Source organism: Ambystoma mexicanum, chromosome 1q (genome assembly GCF_040938575.1).
Source record: "Ambystoma mexicanum isolate Mex_15411 chromosome 1q, UKY_AmexF1_1, whole genome shotgun sequence".
Taxonomy (NCBI): domain Eukaryota; kingdom Metazoa; phylum Chordata; class Amphibia; order Caudata; family Ambystomatidae; genus Ambystoma; species Ambystoma mexicanum.
The window spans coordinates 629,620,537-629,638,971 of NC_090922.1; the positions used below are offsets into that span (position 1 = coordinate 629,620,537).

An 18,435-nucleotide genomic window follows, 5' to 3' on the forward strand; every position below is an offset into this window, starting at 1 on the left:
TGTCTTGCGCCCTTTCTTCTAAGGGGAAGGTCATTTGAACTACATTTGTACATTTCACTTTAAGATATATGTTCACTTACTGTGCATATATTCATGGATGCCAGCTTTTGATTTTCGTTATGAAGGCAAAAGTACCTGGGTATATGTTATTCTTACAGACAGTAATTTATTTCCCTTTTCTATGTTGCTTAAACGCAGTTAGTTGGGGTCGTGCGATGTATCAAAACAGTCAACAAGAGACCGGCCACAAAACAAGGGGCTTGTAGCATGCTGCTTAAGCAAAGTGTGTGATCCTTGGCAAATAATGTATTCTCACTGTGCATAGTTCTCAAAGCCTGCGTTAGGGAGAATTCTCAGAAATGTGCTAATTCCCTCTACCTTAGAGACCCCCCAGCAACTTTGCTTGATTTTGAGGACTTGATTTTTTTATTAACCTGAAGAGAGTGAGACCCTTTTTTCCACTCTATCATGTATTTTAATGTGATTTTGAACACAGTTTCTTTTTGGTTGTGGAATCTGACAAACTCCATAGGCATCATTGTATACATTGTGTCACACAGCACCTTCAGTGCAGTGACACAGGGAAGTCTTTCAGATTTCCCAAAGGTTTAAATACCTTCTCTGGGATAAACTACTGTTTCCCAGAGCAGTAAAGTGAAAGTGACTTTAATTGCATTTGTAACTTTCTAGACCCAGCACACATTATTTTACAATATCCCCTTTGTCAAGCTTCTCATGTAACATTTTTATGTTACCCTTTCCTCACTGAATGGCTGGTGGCAGTGCTTTACTTTTTACTACCATTATCGGATTTTACCGCAGGCTGCGTTCGCAGCCACGGTAAAGCACCCATGGGTGCCATTTTTGTCAAAATTGTCCCGTCTTCTTTTTTCCCCATTTCTTTGTGGACCGGTCCTTCTTGAGATTTACTTGCCCGAAACTCCCTGTGCTTAGTCTCCTAGGAGACAGGAATGCACTCTTAGGTGATTGGCTAGCTGGCTGTCCGGCAAGGACAGCAAACCTGCTGGGTGACTGACAGTTAGGCTGGAATGAATGGGAGCAAGCTGCATAAAAGGCGAGGCTTTTTGGCTTGGAAGGAAGAGTCGACCACTGGACTAAGGAATCCAAAGAAGAACTTGAAGAGGACGCCTGCTGCAACTTCTGGACCGTTGGTTTGCCCGGTGAAGCCCTGCTGCTGTGCTGAAACTCCAAATTCGTATCGACAGAGAAGCCCTTGCCAGGACGACTTCTCCTTTTGAGTTGGTGGGACCAATCAACTCCAAAGTAAGCCACCTGGACATCCTCTCGAAGCATGGTCGAGTTTCCACTGCAGTCGCTGCTGGAACCGCATAGCCTGGCAGAGGAACACTAGTTTGTGTGCGCTGCTTTTAAGCTGTCCAAAAGCTCCAGGAATATCCTCAGGACTCCTAGGAAGCAGGACTGACCGAGCCTGAGCCCCCCTCAACAGAGTGTGGGACCCCAGATGCAAGGAAAGCACATCTCGACAGCCAGGAAGCGCAGTGTTGCTATTTGCGGTAGACGCGAGGAGCTGAAACAGCAAAGTGCCACTTGTTTGAAGGTTGCAAGCGGTGACCGTCCCATTGCAGTGCAGGAGTCCCCAGAAGTCCTCCCTCTTGTCCCCACGACTGAGGCCCAGGGACAGTGAGATCTGCAGAGCTGCACAGGAACAGAAGTCATCTCCTGCACTTTTTCTTCAACCTAAAGGTACTGTAAAGTCTAAGAGATCTTACCTCTTGTTGTGTAGCCACTTGTCCTCGTTGGAGACTTGCTTGGTTGCATTTGTAATCAGCCTGTGGCCCTACTTTGATTTCTATTCTACCAAGACTTCTAAAACATTGTGAAATTCTTTCCACTTACCTGCAAGAAGTGCTTCAGCTCACTTTGATTTTTGCTAACTTAAACATTGGCTGACCTGGCTCCCTGAATGACTCTTCTCTCCTCTGTTTAGTGTTTTTGTCTTCCTTAAAGGAAAGGGGTAACTGACTTTGCATTGGGGGGTTATCGAAAGTACTTACCTGCTTAAGAATCATTGTGTGAATACTTGCTTTATTCTGATCCCTCTTTTCTTTGACACTCTCCTAAGAAAGTCTGAATACATACAGTTATATATTCATGTCCACAGCACCCTAGCAATTGATATCACCTAAGGGTGTAGGGAGTGTCTGTGACCATCCCAAATGGGTATCTGCTGATTTCGAAAACTAAGAGTGTGTAAGTGTATTTGTGTGTTGCTTAACATTGCTCCCTCCTGAAGAAGGCTTACAATAACTGACTGAGAAATAAATTATTAATTGTTTAATCAGGAAACCTTGTGTGTAAGAGTTTATTTGAATACTTGTCACTGTGAATCTCTGTTTAACTCCCCTACAGCTCACATTGACTCCTCTTGAGATAAGCCTGGCTACTCAACCACACTACCAACCTGTGTAGTACAGACTTATACCAAAGGTTGGGTTCCTATGTCCAGGAGGTCAGGGTTGTTGTAGTGCACCCAAAGGGTACTGCATACAATCTTGCCAAACAGCCTGCCATCTTGTATACATAGCAATAGCACTGAGCGATTGGTTGCAAGTGTTTTAAAATATAGAGTGGGCACGACTGACTGGCCCTGGCCCAGTGGGCCAGGGCCAGGGTCAGTGATCTGGTCGTGTTACAAAACCTCTGAAATTTAATGAATAAACTTTAGCCAATCATCAGTTAAGATAAGAAACTAATCGCACCAAAACCCCTGAAGAGGACATATTTATTAGACGAGAAGGGATGCACAATGCCATAGAAGAACAAGTTACTTTCTTAGCTGGTAACGTTCGTTCGATGGGATGGTCCGACAAACTATTCCATATCTATAACATGTAATCACCACAGCTGTGCTGCTTCGGAAACTTTTTTCGGCATCTGCGTCCTGCGTCGATGCGCCGTCGTCGAGGACCTCCTCCGACGTCATCCGATGTGATAAGTAGGACGCACGACGCCCGTAGCCTCAGTTGTAGTTTTTTCCCCCAGAAAGTGTGACATTAGTCAACTGCCAGTCAGACACAAAGCCTTGCGGAACGTAAGCTGCAATCGCAAAAGAAATTCTGCAGCGGGGAAGGCAGGGCGGGAGCGATATGGAATACGTCGTCGGACCATCCGATCGAAAGAACGTTACCAGGTAAGAAAGTAACTTGTTCTTCGAGGGGATTGGGTCCTCAGACGTATTCCATATCTATGACAGACTCCCAAAGCAGTACCAGAGCAAGGAGGAGGGAAAGAATTTAGAATCAAAATTAAGAATAGCCAATCAAATAGCAGAACAAAGGACCGCCTTGCCAAAGGCCAGATCCTGTCCTCGGATGGAATCGAGGGAATAGTGACGTACAAATGTATGTACTGAAGCCCAGGTGGCTGCATCACAGATGTTGCGAATAGGAACACCCCTCTGCAGGGCAGTAGATGCAGCCATACCCTGGTAGAATGGGCCCGCAAGCCAGCCGATGGGTCCTTACCCGCCAAGCGGTAACACTCCGAGATGGCCAAAATAATCCAGCGAGACAAAGACTGTTTCGTCACAGCTTGCCCCAAATGCTTTCCAGCGTAACCAATAAAGAGTTGATCGTCCACTCTGACCCGGGACATGCGTGAAACATAAAAGCTTAAAGCTCTCCTAGGATCAAGCCTATGGAGCCTCTCCTCTTCCTTACCAGGATGCGGAGGAGGATAGAATGCCGGAAGAACAACCTTCTGGGCCAAATGAAATTCCGTCACTACCTTCGGAAGAAAAGAAGGACGAACTCTAAGGACAACCCTGTCCTTGTGAAATACAGTGAAGGGTGGCTTAACTGAAAGTGCCTGTAACTCACTCACTCTGCGAGCGGAAGTAACCGCAACTAAAAACACAGTTTTCAGAGTTAACAGCTTCAAAGGGCAAGAATGTAAAGGCTCAAACGGAGAACCCATAAGAAACTTAAGAACAAGGTTTAAATCCCAACCGGGCACCAGGAAAGGTGACGGAGGGAACACATTAGTGAGCCCTTTCAGAAACTGTGAAATTAAAGGGATTTTAAAGTAAGAACACTCTTCAGACGAGCGCTTAAAGATGGACAGCGCCACCAGGTAACCTTTAATGGTACCCACTTGCAAGCCCCTGTGGGCCAAAGAAAGTAGAAAGGACAGAACCATGGGGATGTCACATGCAAAAGGATCCACATTCTGAACTCTGCACCAGTCGCAGAACTTACGCCAACGGCAACGGTACAGAGACTTTGTTGCTGGCCTTCGGGCCGAAAGCAACACCTCCATCACGTCTTCAGGGCGGTCCCAATCCTTATACCTCAACCTTTCAGAAGCCAAGCGTGAAGGTTGAGGGATCTGACCTCTGGATGGAGAACCTGACCCCCCTCCCGTGAGAGCAGATCGTCTCGGTAGGGAAGACGACGTGGAAGGCAGATGGACAAGTCGAGAAGGTCCGGGTACCACGTCCTCCGAGCCCACGCCGGAGCGATGAGGATCATCCGAACTTCCGTAACCTCCGCAGCACTTGCGGGATGACGGGGACTGGAGGAAAGCGTACAGCAGCGGGAATGACCACTCCACCACGAACGCGTCTCTTAAGGCTCCTTTTGGAGGAAATTCCCGCAAGCAAAACCTTTCGCACTTCCGGTTGACACTGGAGGCGAAGAGATCCACTTGAGGTGTCCCCCAAAGGGCGAAGATCTCCAGGAGAATCTCCTGAGCCAACTCCCACTCGTGAGAGATCGCGCTCTGCCTGCTCAGAGCGTCCGCCGTCACGTTTTCGACTCCGGCCAGATGAACTGCCGAGATCGAAACTTCCTGCTGGTTGGCCCAGAACTCGAGCTGCATCGCCTCCCTGCACAGAGGAAGTGACCCTCCCCCCCCCCCTTTTTGTTGAGGTAGTGCATGGCCACTGTGTTTTCCGTCAGGATCAGGACACTCTTTCCTCGCACAGTCGGCAGAAGCGCCTTCAGGGCTAGCCTGACGGCCCTCAGCTCCAACAGATTGATATGGAGTCTGGACTCCGACGGAGACCAACGACCGCTGACTGTCAGCTCCTCGGCATGAGCTCCCCATCCCGTGAGGGATGCATCCATCACGATCGTCACCTCCGGCCAGGGAAGCCAAAATGGAGCCCCCTTCATCAAGTTGCCTTCGACGGCACACCACAGAAGGTCCCGGGCGACCGCGGGCGGCACCTGAACCGGGTCCGACATCCTGCCGGAGGACTGCGACCATTGCGTCTTGAGTGCCCACTGCAAAGATCTCATCCGCAGGCGAGCCTCTGGCACCAGAAGAATGCAGGATGCCATGAGGCCGAGCAACCTCAAGAACTCGAACGCTGGGAGCGTCTGGGCATGCTGAAACTTGTGCACCATCTGCTGAATGTGAACAACCCTCACCTGGGGAGGAAAACACTGCCCCAGGGAAGTGTCGAGCACTGCTCCGATGTACTGGAGCCGCTGTGTTGGCGTCAAATGGGACTTCTTTAAATTGAGGGAGAAGCCCAGCCTGTGAAGGGAGTGGCAGGTGACGGACAGATGATCCAGGACTTGCTCGGGAGAGCTCCCCCTGATCAACCAATCGTCCAGGTAGGGGTAGACGTGAATCCCCCCTTGCCCGAGATGCGCTGCCACCACCACCATGAGCTTGGTGAAAACCCTCGGGGCGGAGGTCAATCCGAACGGCAGGACCCGAAACTGAAAGTGCGAGTCGCCAACCGCAAACCTCAGGTACTTCTTGTGCTTGGGATGGATCGGCACATGGAAGTAAGCATCCTTGAGGTCGAGTGACACCAACCAGTCCTGAAGCTGAAGGGCCTGGAGGACTTGAGAGAGAGTAACCATCTTGAACGTGTCCTTCCTGAGGAGTTTGTTCAAACCGCGCAAGTCCATGATGGGTCTCAATCCCCCGTCTTTCTTCGAAATCAAAAAAAAAGGGGAATGCCATCCCTTGTTCCTCTCCGCTACAGGTACCAGTTCTATGGCGCCTTTCTCCAGCAGGGCTTGAATTTCCTGCGCAAGGAGCGGATCCGGACTCTGCAAAGAGAGGTTCCCCGGTGGATTGTCACGAGGCCTGTGCCGAAAGGGAACACAGTAGCCGTTGGTTATGATCTCCAGAACCCACACATCTGAAGTAATGGCTCGCCACTCTTAAGATGCTGCGCCAGCCTTCCCCCAACCGGCGAACCATGGGACATGGCCTCATGACTGAGTGGGAGCGGCTGCGGCGTTACCTGAGGGCAAAGAGGCAACTGCCCGAGCGGCCTTGGCACCACGGGTACCCTGTCATCCACCTCTGGTACCCCTGCGTTGGCCTCTTTGACTGCCAGCTCCTCTCGCTTTACTGAAGGACGAGTAATAGCGAAAGGAACCACCCCTCCACTGCTGTCCCCTAGGACGAAAAGGCGGAGGTTGGCGAACTGCAGCGCCCAACGACTTCGCTGAAGCTTTTGAGGTCTGCAACCTCTCAAGGCTCTCGTCAGCCTTGCTGCCAAAAAGGGGCATGTTGAGGAGCCGGGACTGCACATCAGGAACAAACCCCGACTTCCGCAACCACGCAAAACTGCATATCACGGTGCTCGCCGCCATGGACCTACTGACGCATTCAGCTAAGTCCAAACCCGACTGAACGGACTCACACATGGCATCCTTACCATCCTGGACCATAGCAAGGAAACCATCCCGTTCGTCCCTTTAGGGAATATGTTCAGCCGCTAACTCAACACAGTTCCACAGAGTGTGTGTGAAACGAGACAAGGCACAAATGGAGTTGGCCGCCTGAAGCGCCATACCACCAGAAGAAAACACTTTCTTCGCCCAGCCATCAAAACGTTTGTCGTCCCTGTCAGGAGGGATGGTAGGGTACAACGCCTGCTTTGCCGGGGCCGTGGCCGCCTGCACCACCAAACTCTCCGGAGTGGGGTGCCTGGTCAAGTAGCAGGGGTCGCTACTGGCTGGATGGTATTTTTGCGACAAGGATCTGCCCACCGCCGGGAGACTCTACGGAGCAGTCCAAGCCGCCGTCACCCTTCTCTGTAAAGCCATATGGAACGGCAGTACCGGGTCAGTTGGGGGACCAACATCAAGGATGTCCGTTAGATCATCCTGCACAAACTCCCCTGGGGGAGCAGACCATCCCAAGTACTCAGAAACCCTAGCCATAAGGCGCCGGTACGAGGAATCGGCATGACAGCCAGGCTCAGGCCTACAAAACTCCACCTCCGGAGAGGTGTCCAGTCCACTGGCATCATGCAGTGACTGCCTCAAATCGTCAAACTGACTATGGCCCGAGACAATTTCATCTGGAACCGGACTAGGAACCAGGCCATCAGAATCCTCATCCGCCTCTGAAATATATATATCCAGGTGGCGAAAAGAAGGCACCCGAGAGTGCTTGCTCTTAACCAGAGCCTTCCTAGGGGGTTCCCCCGTGCCACGGGGTACCTCCGACACGAAAGGCGTCGAGCGAATCGGCGCCGGCGTCGAGAGAACAAGCATCGGCACCGAGAGGATCAGCGTCGAGGAAATCGGCGTCGACGTCAGATGCAGCGCCGCCAGCATCGGCGGCGTCGACACAGCCCTCGAAGCCGGAGCCCCGAGCGTGTCCTTCGACAACCTGAGCGTCGATGGCTTCGACGACTTCCTCGGAGCCGGAGCCTCGAGAAAGCCTGTCGACGCCTCAGATGTCGATGTCTTCCTCGAAGACCTCACAGGTGCACACGGTCTCGAAAGGGGCGAGGATCGGGACTTGGAACGGGTACGTCGAGAACAAGTCTCCTTGTCCGAACGGGACCTCTCCCGTGACTCGTGCCGACCACTCTTGCGAGCGGTGTCTCTCGACCTCTCGCGACCGACCCCACTCGGGGGCGCGGACGGCTTAGTACCCTGCGACTCGAGAATCAACAGCATTTTCTTCCCGAAGGAAGCCCATTCCTCCGGCGTCGCACAGCTGGTGGGGTAAGCGACGTGCCGGGCAGAGTCCTCCGAAGAGGACCTGGAAGACGACCGGTGTCGGCGCTTCCGAGAATGCCTCGAAGAGGCTGAGGAGTGGCGAGACCGACTCCTAGAAGGAGACCCACGAGACTTCCGACGATGACGCGGAGAGTCACCTCTCGAATCATCCGTCGAAAGCCCCGCAGACTTCGACTTCCGGGGCTTGGACACCCGACCTACCGGCAACTTCTTCTTACGTTCGCGTAAGGCTTTGGACGTCAGCGACTGGCAGTCGATACAGTCATCCGTGTCGTGGGCCTCCCCGAGGCACCAGAGGCAGGCGTCGTGCGAGTCCGTCACCGACATCATGGACCCACACTCCCCGCACTTCTTGAAGCCCGGAATATGGGTCGAAGACGAAGTAGAAGACATCTTCACACGAAGGATTTTCACAAAAACGAACAGGTTCGAAGAACCGAGAAGAACAGAACTCCAAAGAGTCGAGGCGTTAACCGAGATTCACGAAGCAACACGTTCGCGGAAAAAACGGAACTGAGGCTACGGGCGTCGTGCGTCCTACTTATCACATCGGGTGACGTCGGACGAGGTCCTCCACGACGGCGCATTGACGTCATCGACGCAGGACGCAGACGCCGAAAAAAGTTTCCGAAGCAGCACAGCTGTGGTGATTACATGTCATAGATATGGAATACGTCGGAAGACCCAATCCCCTCGAAAAAGGCATTATGGGGCATACAGTATTACAGGGGAGATCAATGGGAGCGTGAAAGTGTTTTGTCCACTGGCCATGGCCAAAAGCCATGGCTAGTGGTCCGATAGTGATTAAAAAAGGTAGTGTTCTAATATGGACAGTGAGCGTTCAGATGGATTTCTAAACTCTGACCTGGTGGGCAGAAGTTTAGGAGGTCTCTCTCTGTTTAGTGAAACAGGGGGACCTTCTGGACAAACCAGACCATTCTAGGTACCTTGGCAGGCAGTCAAGACACAGTCTTGACTGATCCCTCTCACAGGAGGGGTGAGAGGGATCAGAAGCCCACAACGAGCACACACAGTAACAAACCACAAATTACTCTTAGACAAGTGTACATGAAAAACATATACATTTATTATCGGCGGACCAATAGACACAAGTAGGACTGATGTTTCCTCCCATTATAAAATGAACAAAATGTCAGGGGACTTCCCTGTAAAAAGTCAGGACAGGTACAAAAGCAGAATGTTTGGTGGTCCATAGAATTATGGAGGGAAACTTGCTAAAACTTTAGTCTGGGAGGATAGCTCAGGGGCAATGTGCTTGTCTTGGAAACAAGACAACGCGGAGCAACACAAGTTCGATCCCCGGGTCCGCGCTTAAAAACCTCTGGGTATAAAGCGCATTATAAATAACCAATTACATTTCCAATTACAATAAAAGAAAATCTTTCCTAACATCCATTTGCTATGGTAAAAAGGAGGCGACAATCAGCTATTGCTGAAAAACTACGGGTATCATCTGATGAAGGTAACAGCACTTATAGATTTGGTATAAAAGCAGTTTTCTAGTCTACATACCCACATTGCTGTAGTCATAAAAAGGTGATATATTACCTCTGTTCTACAGGAAATGTGACATTCTAAGTTGTGCTTTGGATTTTCTCATTGCTTTGTAAACGCATTGGCTAATTTTACGATAAGGCTATATTTTTCTTTGACTGTTCTTGTGCTGTTACTTTTTCTTATACTGCTAAAATGTTTTATATATGTGGTTACAGTTCTCTGAAAAATAAAAGAAACACATGGCATACAAAATTATTATCAAAGCTGGTTGGCCAAGCCATCCTCAAGAAACTCTACAGAGGATAATTTCACTGTGTTCAAAGCCCAGTAGTTTCTCACTGCTAAGTGCTCTTTTCATACAAGAATAATCTATTAAACCGTCAATGCTGGAGAACCAAAATAATACTCCAACAGTGGTTCATCAGAATTAATCTAGTCCTCTTCCTTGATGGAGTATTCCGGCCACATTTTTCTAATAAAAAACAAGATGAAACCTATGGGATTTAGGAAAATTAGAATCCTTGTACTGGCGGACTTGGAGACGCAGCTACTAATGCCAGGCAACCATTGTTGCAGGTTAGAAACGTTCTATTTAAGCTGAACTTGGACTGTAAGCAACGCATTAAACTTACCAGATTTTGGTGCTACATGGATTTAGCATATAGAGATCCATGTTTTCGATCAGTATAGCTGATGTGCTCTGTGGAAAACAAAAAAGAAGTAAGAAATTAGGATATATTGCCAGAGTGCGGTTTTGCTTTAGCTGTTTTTGCAGGCTCGCATGTAAATCTTGAGGCATACAGATTATTTGGTTAGGTGTTTAATGAAGCATCTGAAGCAATGAACTAGAAACATGTTGCACTCAACCGGGGGAGGGGGACCCGATATTTATTTTGCCATTGAAACTTTATTTAAGTACAGTTCTCCTTGTATCAAAAACAGTTACAACGCAGATTTTCATACATAGGGAAAAATAATTAACATGTCCTCATTTCCGAGACGTCTCTGCTAAAGGCCTTCCAAGCACATTAAGTACAATACTGCAGATAATAAAGATTAAACCAATTTACCAAAATTAAAAAAGTACTCAGCAAATATGAGCCAAGGCAAGTACAATTTCAGGTGCGTAACATAGTATATCTTATTGAGGTCGGCATATGACATGTAAATTATGCCATCTCGTGTGGTTTAGGATGTCTATTGGGGTTATCATGACTATTTATGAACCTGATTAACAGGCTCCCATGAGTTAGAAATTGCACCAGCCGCTCCTACATTGCTCCGATTATTTTGCTCAGGGGGGCAACATACCACATTCGCGCCCACCACTGCATGTCAGGCGCTTCTTGGGCATTCCAATTCTTTGCCATCACCTGTCTCGCTGTGGGTAATCAGTCTAGAACGTTTGGCTCCCAATTTGTAATGACCCAGCAAAACCTTGTTTCCCCAAAAGCAGTACCAAGGGGTCTGTTTCCAACTCAATCCCACAAATATTCTTAATCTGGGCTACCATTTCCCTCCAGAACCCCTGGATCCTAGGACAAACCCGCCACATTTGGAAAAAGGAGCCTGGGAATGCCCCAAACCTCCAGCATTGGGGAGAGAGCTCAGGTTTCATCTTGTGCAACCATTAGGGGTCAGGTACCAGAGGCACAGCAATTTAAAGTAATTCTCCTTGAGCTGCACTGCTTGGGATGACTTACCCGCCCATGTCCAAATGTTGTACCAGGTCAAGTCATCTATGGGTCTCCCTATGTCCTCTTCCCATCTGGACATGTATCCATGGGTGGCATTGAACCTTGTATAGAGATGCAAGCCTAGCTACTGGGGGATCGCCTATGAATAAATCTGCAAAATGGGTCGAGACCCACTTCCCCTGAGCAGTTACATTTGCCAGGGTCACCCAATGTCCTAGCTGTATGACATACATTACTCACCGTAATCGTATTTCTGATGGTTGAATCTGCTTAGATCCACAGGCTGTGCATATAGTCCGACATCTGGTGGCAATTGTGGAGTATTGCATCTTTTTTGCATAGATCGAAAAGGGACGTCGACATGGGCTTGACTGTAACACTATCCCTAACGTGACATGTAGTGTACCCAACACCTGTACCTCGTCCAACAGGATGCACAGATGGTCTAACGACAGTCGTCTGCTTCTGGGTGGATGGTAGCGGGGTGGATGGAGGAATTCGATCCAGTACCAAAGAGCGACGGTCTTGAGTACCCACTGATCCGATGTGATCCCCCTCCCACACAGGGGTAAAAGATGTTCGATGTCCCTGGCTGGTGAAGTGTGGGAGGGCACCTGTACCGCTGAGTCACATGGAGGCAGAGGGCGGGAAGCCTCTAGAAACAGAGTTTCTGCCTCTGCCATTTCCTCAACAAAATCCTCTCTCTTGAGGGGATTAGAAACCAGTGGGGGGAGCCCTGTCCGGAGGTCAGTTGGAGCCCCCGAACCATATTGTGCTTGGGAAGAACGGGAGAGGGGCAGATGGGTGTTGAAATTGCCCTGCTGGACGAAGGGCTTGGCCGAGATTTGATTAAGCAATTTTAAAGTCTCATGCTCTTTCTTGACGGTCTCCACAGCCTCATCAACCGCTTTCCCGAAAAGGTTGTCTTCCTCCACCGGCTTGCGATCAGGCAGGCTTGGGTCTCCGGTTTAAAGCCTGAATTGTTGAGCCAGATGTGGCATTTGCGAAGGATACCCTGGGCAAGAACACGCCCTGCAGTTTCGACAGAGTCCAAGGTATTTTTAAGAATATTGTGGGTGACTTGCCGTCCTTCCGCAACCACAGCCAGAAGGCGGTTCTAGCGGGTTCTGGGACCCCTTGGAGGCCCTTTTGGACGAGACCCCACTGAACGTCACTATAGCTCGCTAGGAGCGTGGTGTTGGCTATTCTGATGGAGAAGGCGGCAGAGGTGATGACACGCTTGCCAAGGGCGACAATTTCTTGCAGTCCTTGTTGGGAGGGGATTCCAACGAGGATAGTGGTACCCCAGGGCCTGGTTGTCACTTCTACACAGAAGATGGCTGGGGTACCACTGTCCTCTTCCGTGTAGTAGTGTCGACCAGGGTGTCCGGGATGGCATGCCCCCTGATGTACAGCGGGTCCAAAGGAGCCTGGCAGAACATTTTCTCCACACCGGGATTAACCACAAGAGCGATGGTGTGAGCAAAGAGGGGGGCCAGACGCTTCTTGATTGAGTTCAACAAAGGGATGGCTTGGCTGACCGGGGGTCTTTTCCTTAAGGATATTTTCCACAAAGTTTGAATCAGGGACGGCTTCTTGTGTGGTAATTTGAAAGTGGTCAGCAACCCTCTTCAGAAGGTTATTGAACATTATCTGGTCGTCAACAGTAGGAGGAGCATCTCAAACATTTTTTGCTGGGTCATAAGGGAGAGTGTTAGGCCACGTGCCATGGTCCTCTACAGGATTCCAATCAGGGACCTGATAAATAGGATCTTGGTTGTCTTGGACATAAAGAAAAATGTCAGAGTCATCTACAAACCAATCCACCTATGGGTCCTGATGGCATTCAGCCAGGGATTGAGAATTGAGCATCTGGGGAGTGGAGCCTCTGATTTAGGAGAGACAGGACATGGGTCGACATCCCTATGTCTTTTCAAAATGTCATTGAATTAGAATGAGAAATAAATTAATTTGGCCATCTCATTCATACAAGCCTCAAACTTGTCCGTGGTGCATTCAGAAAAGTCTGAAGGATCAGGAGGGGGAAAAGGATGTGCAGGAGGGACAAGGTCCTGGTGCAAGGCTTCCGAAAGAGGAGTAGAGGCTGACGAATACTCCTCGGACGAAGTGGAGGCTTTCTTGGGTTCAGAAACTTGCAAAACAGCTTTGGAAAGCTTCTAACATAGCTTTGGGAGTTTTTGACGAGCGGACATGTCTGGGAGTGTTTTTCAACGCTACTGCGTCTTTCGACAAGGCCACGGCTTTTGACGCTATCCGTCAGAGTGCATAGATTCAGTGGGTACGCCCATTACAGAGGAAGATTTACTGCCATGCGTAGGCCTCAAGGGCATGTGCGCAGAGGCTTCAAACTGTGAGGTTCGGAAGGCCCAGCCGAGGACTTGGATAGGTCTGCGAGCGCAGAAACCTTCCTCAACAGCTCCCCCGAGGCGAGGAAAGGGGTTGTGTGCTTTGGAGCGGGTGGTGCGTGTGTCTTTGTCGGCAGGATGTCGCTTCACGATGGCACTGCCAGTGGCATGCTTGTCGGGGACGGACACAAGGGAGCGCGAGGGCTCCACGGTAAGTTTGACGGCCTCCAAATCGAAGCCGCGGCAGATGACAGACTCCTCGTCTGAGGTGACGGCGCCAGAGGGAGTGTGACTCTCGGCCTGCATAGTGCAGGCCACCCACCGTTTTGTACCCCTGTCTTTCAGGGTCTTGGGCCAAGGAGGTATCTATGGGCTGGAGAGTCAGGTGATCTTCCGGAGGAGTTGAAAGCTGATGGCAGCACAGAAGCTACGACGTCATAGGCATTGAAGCTGACTGAGGAGGAACAGAAGGATTCCTTGTTTGAAGCGCTGAAAGTCTGCAGGGTAGACAAGATGTCAATGGGCCTAAGAATGCGGTTGTGTTGGGCCTGGTAGATCCACTGGATGTGGTATGGTGCTGGGACGCCCAGTGGATGGTGGGGCTGAATTAGAGGCAAACCAGATCATTCTTTCCCCTCTTCTGAAAACATCCCCTACAGGGCCGTTAAAGCCTGTGTCAAAGATATGTTCTACAATGTGCTCAGGAACAGGGTGGGGTAGGTGGAATAGCAGGAGTTGTGGGTGGGGGGGGCTGGGAGGGGTGGTGGCTGGGGGACGCATTATAAGGTCTGACAGCATGGCTGAGAAAAGGCTGGAGGTTGAGCGGAGTCTGCTTAGGCTTTTTAGGTGACCAGGGTAGTGCAAGATCGGTGCATGGAAGCGCTGATGAAGGGCACGTAGAGGAGACAGTCAACAATATGATAGTCAGCAAAGATTTTGAAGTGTCAGTTGCCGTCAAGGTCATTGAGGTAGTAGTCGACGGTTGAGGCCTAGAAGATTTCATTATAGTATAATCGGAGAGGATGTTGAAGACTGGTTCGTTGACAATATGAGCTTCATGGACAAAGATGCTGGCACCAAAGATGGATGTTTCATGGACAAAGGAATCTTTGTTGTCGACACAGCCGTCAATTTTGGAATAGTTTGATTAGAAAACGTACCAGTCGTGGAGGACTGCGCAGAGGGTTGTAGTGGAGGATTTTGCCATCAGGCGGATTTGTGCAACCAAGAGGTAGTAGCAGCATCAGCAGATTACTTGGGCATGGTGAACCCATAAGAGTCTGCCTGAACATGAATGGAATTATCTTTCTTTATACTTTTCTGACGGGAACTCTCCTTGTGGGAACATGACCCAAGAAGAGGGAATTTTCTCGTGGGGCAGTCAAGAAAAGCTCCTCATTGAGGCAGAGTTTAAGGGCACACTGCTTTCATCGAGCCAAGCCACAAGTCTTCTGTGTCAGTCTTTTAAAGTCTTGTTTGAGAAAGACTGGCAAATAAAGCAGGAATCCAGATCATGATCTGGACAAAGACAATAGAAGGCATTCCTGATGTGCGTCTTCTACATACATTTTACAAGTGGAAAAAGGTGTGTGTGAACAGGCCCTTTATTGTCTTGGTGTCAGCCATGGTTGGGGGAGGGAAGAGGAGTGACTTCATTGGGCTCAACCATGGAGAATTACAGGTGAACTTAAGTCCCCAGCAGTGGAGCACCAAATGCGTGCAGCAACTTCCCCAACCCTAATACATTAAAATACTAATCTGCGTTGTTAGGCAAGATTGTATGCAGTACCCTGTGGGAGACTGCACCGGACTTGTCCTCTTGGCAATAGATAACCCAACCTTTTGTATAAGCATGTACTACACAAGTTGGTAGACTTATCTCAAGAGGGGTCAATGTGAATATAGTTTCACAGTGACAAGTATCCTAATAACATTTACACAAGTTTTCTTGACTAAACAATTATTTATTAATTTAACAGTCAGTTTGAATAAGCCTTCTTTAGAAGGAAGCAAATACGTAACACTTAAATATACTTCAAAATACACACTCTCAGTTTCAATAAATCAGTAGATACCCATTTGGGATGGCACACAGGAACTTCCTACATCCTGAGGTGACAAATAACTAGGACACTGTGGTCACGGATATATCACGGGTACATTTAGAGCAATACTGAGTTTGGTGTCAAAAGGAAACGGTTAAGGGAGAAAATAATGGTTAACAAGTTTCTCAAACAGGTAAGCACATTTAAACCCCCCCAATGCAATGTAGATTAACCCTTTCCCAGCTACACGAGTTAAGAATGTGACTTTTTGGAGGGACAGATCAAAAGACAAAGTCGGAGGTTAGAAGATTCGGGGAGCCAGGCCAGCCAATGTCAATTGAGCAAGCAAGGTCTAGGGGAGCTGGAGTTGGAGATTTAAGTAAAAAGTCTTGCACAATGTTATAGAGAGTTATTGTTGAAAAATAAATCACTGTTGGGCCACATGCTGGGAGGCTTGTGATGGGCAAAGCTGCAAGCAACTCTACAAAAAGGTAACAAAGACAAGCCTCAACTGAGAGCTAGCAATGCTACACAAGAGGTAAGTACCCCTTAGTTTGTAGTGCCTTAGGACTGAAGAGATTGGTTCCAGCTAGCTTCTGTTCCTGTTGTAGTATGGCAGATCATGTTGTTCCTGGGTCTCAGTCGTGGGGACAAGAGGGGGGACGTCTGGGGACTCCTGCACTAAGAGTTGAAGGTCGGCGGCAGCAATGGGCAAACTTCAGATCAGTAGCGCTTCGCAGTTCCAGCTTCTCGCAAATAGCACCACTGCGGTTCTCGGATACCTTGTGCGCTTTCCTTGCTTCCGGGGTCCAGCACTTTATTGAGGTGGCTCAGGCTTGGTTAGTCCCACTTCGGGGGAGTCGAGGATCTTCCTGGAGCTCGGAACTGGCTTAAAAGCGATGGTGTTCCTCTCCCTGGCAATTGGTCACTGCAGCAGCAATGGAAGTCAGCCAGCTCAGAGGATTTCCAGATGAGTTCCTCTTGGTTTCGATTGGTCCAACCAACCCAAGGGGAGAAGTCGTCCTTTGCAGGGCTTTTCTAGTCGAGGCAAATTCAGAGCTTCAGCACTGCAGCAGGGCTTGATCGGTCAAACCAACGGTCCAGTAGTTGCAGCAAGCGTCTCTTCCAAATTCTTCTTCAGAATCCTTCGTCCAGTGGTCGACTCTGCCTTTGGTCTAAAAGACCTCGCCTTTTATGCAGGTTTCTCCCATTCATTCGTAGCCTAGCTGTCACTCACACAGCAGGGTGGCTGTCCTATAAGGACAGCCAGCCAGCCAATCACCTTTGGGTGCATTCCTGTAACCAAGGAGACTAAGTGTTAGGGAGAATTCTCTGTTTAGGCTGAATTTCCTAACCTAGTGAGTCCCCCAGCAGCTTTGCTGGATTTTTGGGGTTTATTTTTTTCTCCTGCCAAGAGTGAGACTCTTTTACCCTCACTCTTGGACATGATTTGAGTGTATTCCTTTGACTCTGGATGTGTTTAATGGGCTATGGGGTCTTTTACTCCATAGGGCTTCACGTGTTCTTGTGGTGTGTTACACAGCACCCTCAGTGCAGTAACACAGGGGTGTCATAGTGACCCCCAAATATAGTCTCCATACCCTGGGACTGACTACTGTCTCCCAGGGCATGTAAAGTCACCATTGACTTTACTAGTCTTGAATTCTGAACAGAACCAGTACAAACCATCATAATGTGGACGTACTGGCCGGGGCAATTCGATTGCCCCGGGGTCTGTTAGTCGAGGGGGCACGTCTCCGTCCCCCCTGATCGAGTTTTGGCAGGTGGCAGTGGATACTACTTTTTATATTCAACTGCAAATATTTCTCTATGGGATTTTCCCATTGTTCGAGGCTACTATCTTTATTTATTTAATTATGATAGCCTCGAACATACAGCCGGTTCTTTTAATTATTATTAATTCTCCGGTTGGTTTTTTTTAGCCAAAACTCGGTTCTAAAATGGCGTTTGTGTTCTCTTGTGTGACTCCAACCCAAGTCGAGCCCTTTGTTCCACTTTATTGGCGGGCTTCTCAACAGAAGCCCTCCAAAGTGGTGCCACTCTGTCTGGGGTACTTAAGAGGGGTGGAGGGTGATTTAGGCACCCTGGACTGAGTTGCCTGGGCAACTCAAGTCGCACTCTGTCCTGATTGGCCCAAGTGGTGAGCCAGCCGGCTCACCACTTAACATGTTTGAGTGACAGCTAGGCTGAGTGAATGGGGGTTTTCTGCATAAAAGCAGGGCTTTGGGGACTGGAACTTCAGAAGTCGCCACAGGACCTAAGTATCCGACGAGGGAGAAGCTGAGCCGACCTGCTACGTCACCACCGGTGGAGCCCTGCTGAACCGTCTCACCACTTTTCCCAACGACAGAGGAGATCTCCCGCCGGAGTGTCTTCTTCCTTTGACTGCTGGGGATAACCAGTTTCACCGTCTTTTCGCCTTCCCGACGCACCTCGTGGCCGCCTTGCCTGTGCCAAGCACCCCGGCAACCAGAATACCACGTTTTAGCACGACCGCAAAATAAAGGGTAATACCTTTAACCGGAAAACTCTGCGGCTGGTTTCTTCCCTGGCAGTGCAACGACCTTCATCTTTCCTCCAAGTTGAGATCTTCTCTTCCTCTGGACGACGCCGAGACCTGCAAACGCTGCCAGGAACAACTGCCACCGCTGGAGGATCCTTCCCACTTAAGGTACTGTGTTCCGCCTGGCTTCCCTTGCCACCGACTGAACGGGGTAGATTAAGCCCCCGGCTTTCGAACCTGGGTTAGCCTGGGACACCCTGGCTAAACTTTTCTGAGCCTCTCTAAACTCTTTTCGAACTC

The 18,435-nt window shown here is 49.4% G+C and overlaps 1 protein-coding gene across 5 annotated transcripts in view; it reads right to left on the reverse strand.

The window, feature by feature from the left end:
* Window positions 1-18,435, reverse strand: part of SUCO (SUN domain containing ossification factor) — a 1,613,753-nt gene that overhangs the window by 1,105,674 nt on the left and 489,644 nt on the right. For all 5 annotated transcript variants that reach the window (XM_069641200.1, XM_069641197.1, XM_069641195.1 and 2 more), the window contains one exon: window positions 10,136-10,203. In XM_069641200.1, the coding sequence (XP_069497301.1) occupies window positions 10,136-10,203 (68 nt within the window). The remainder of the gene's footprint in view (window positions 1-10,135; window positions 10,204-18,435) is intronic.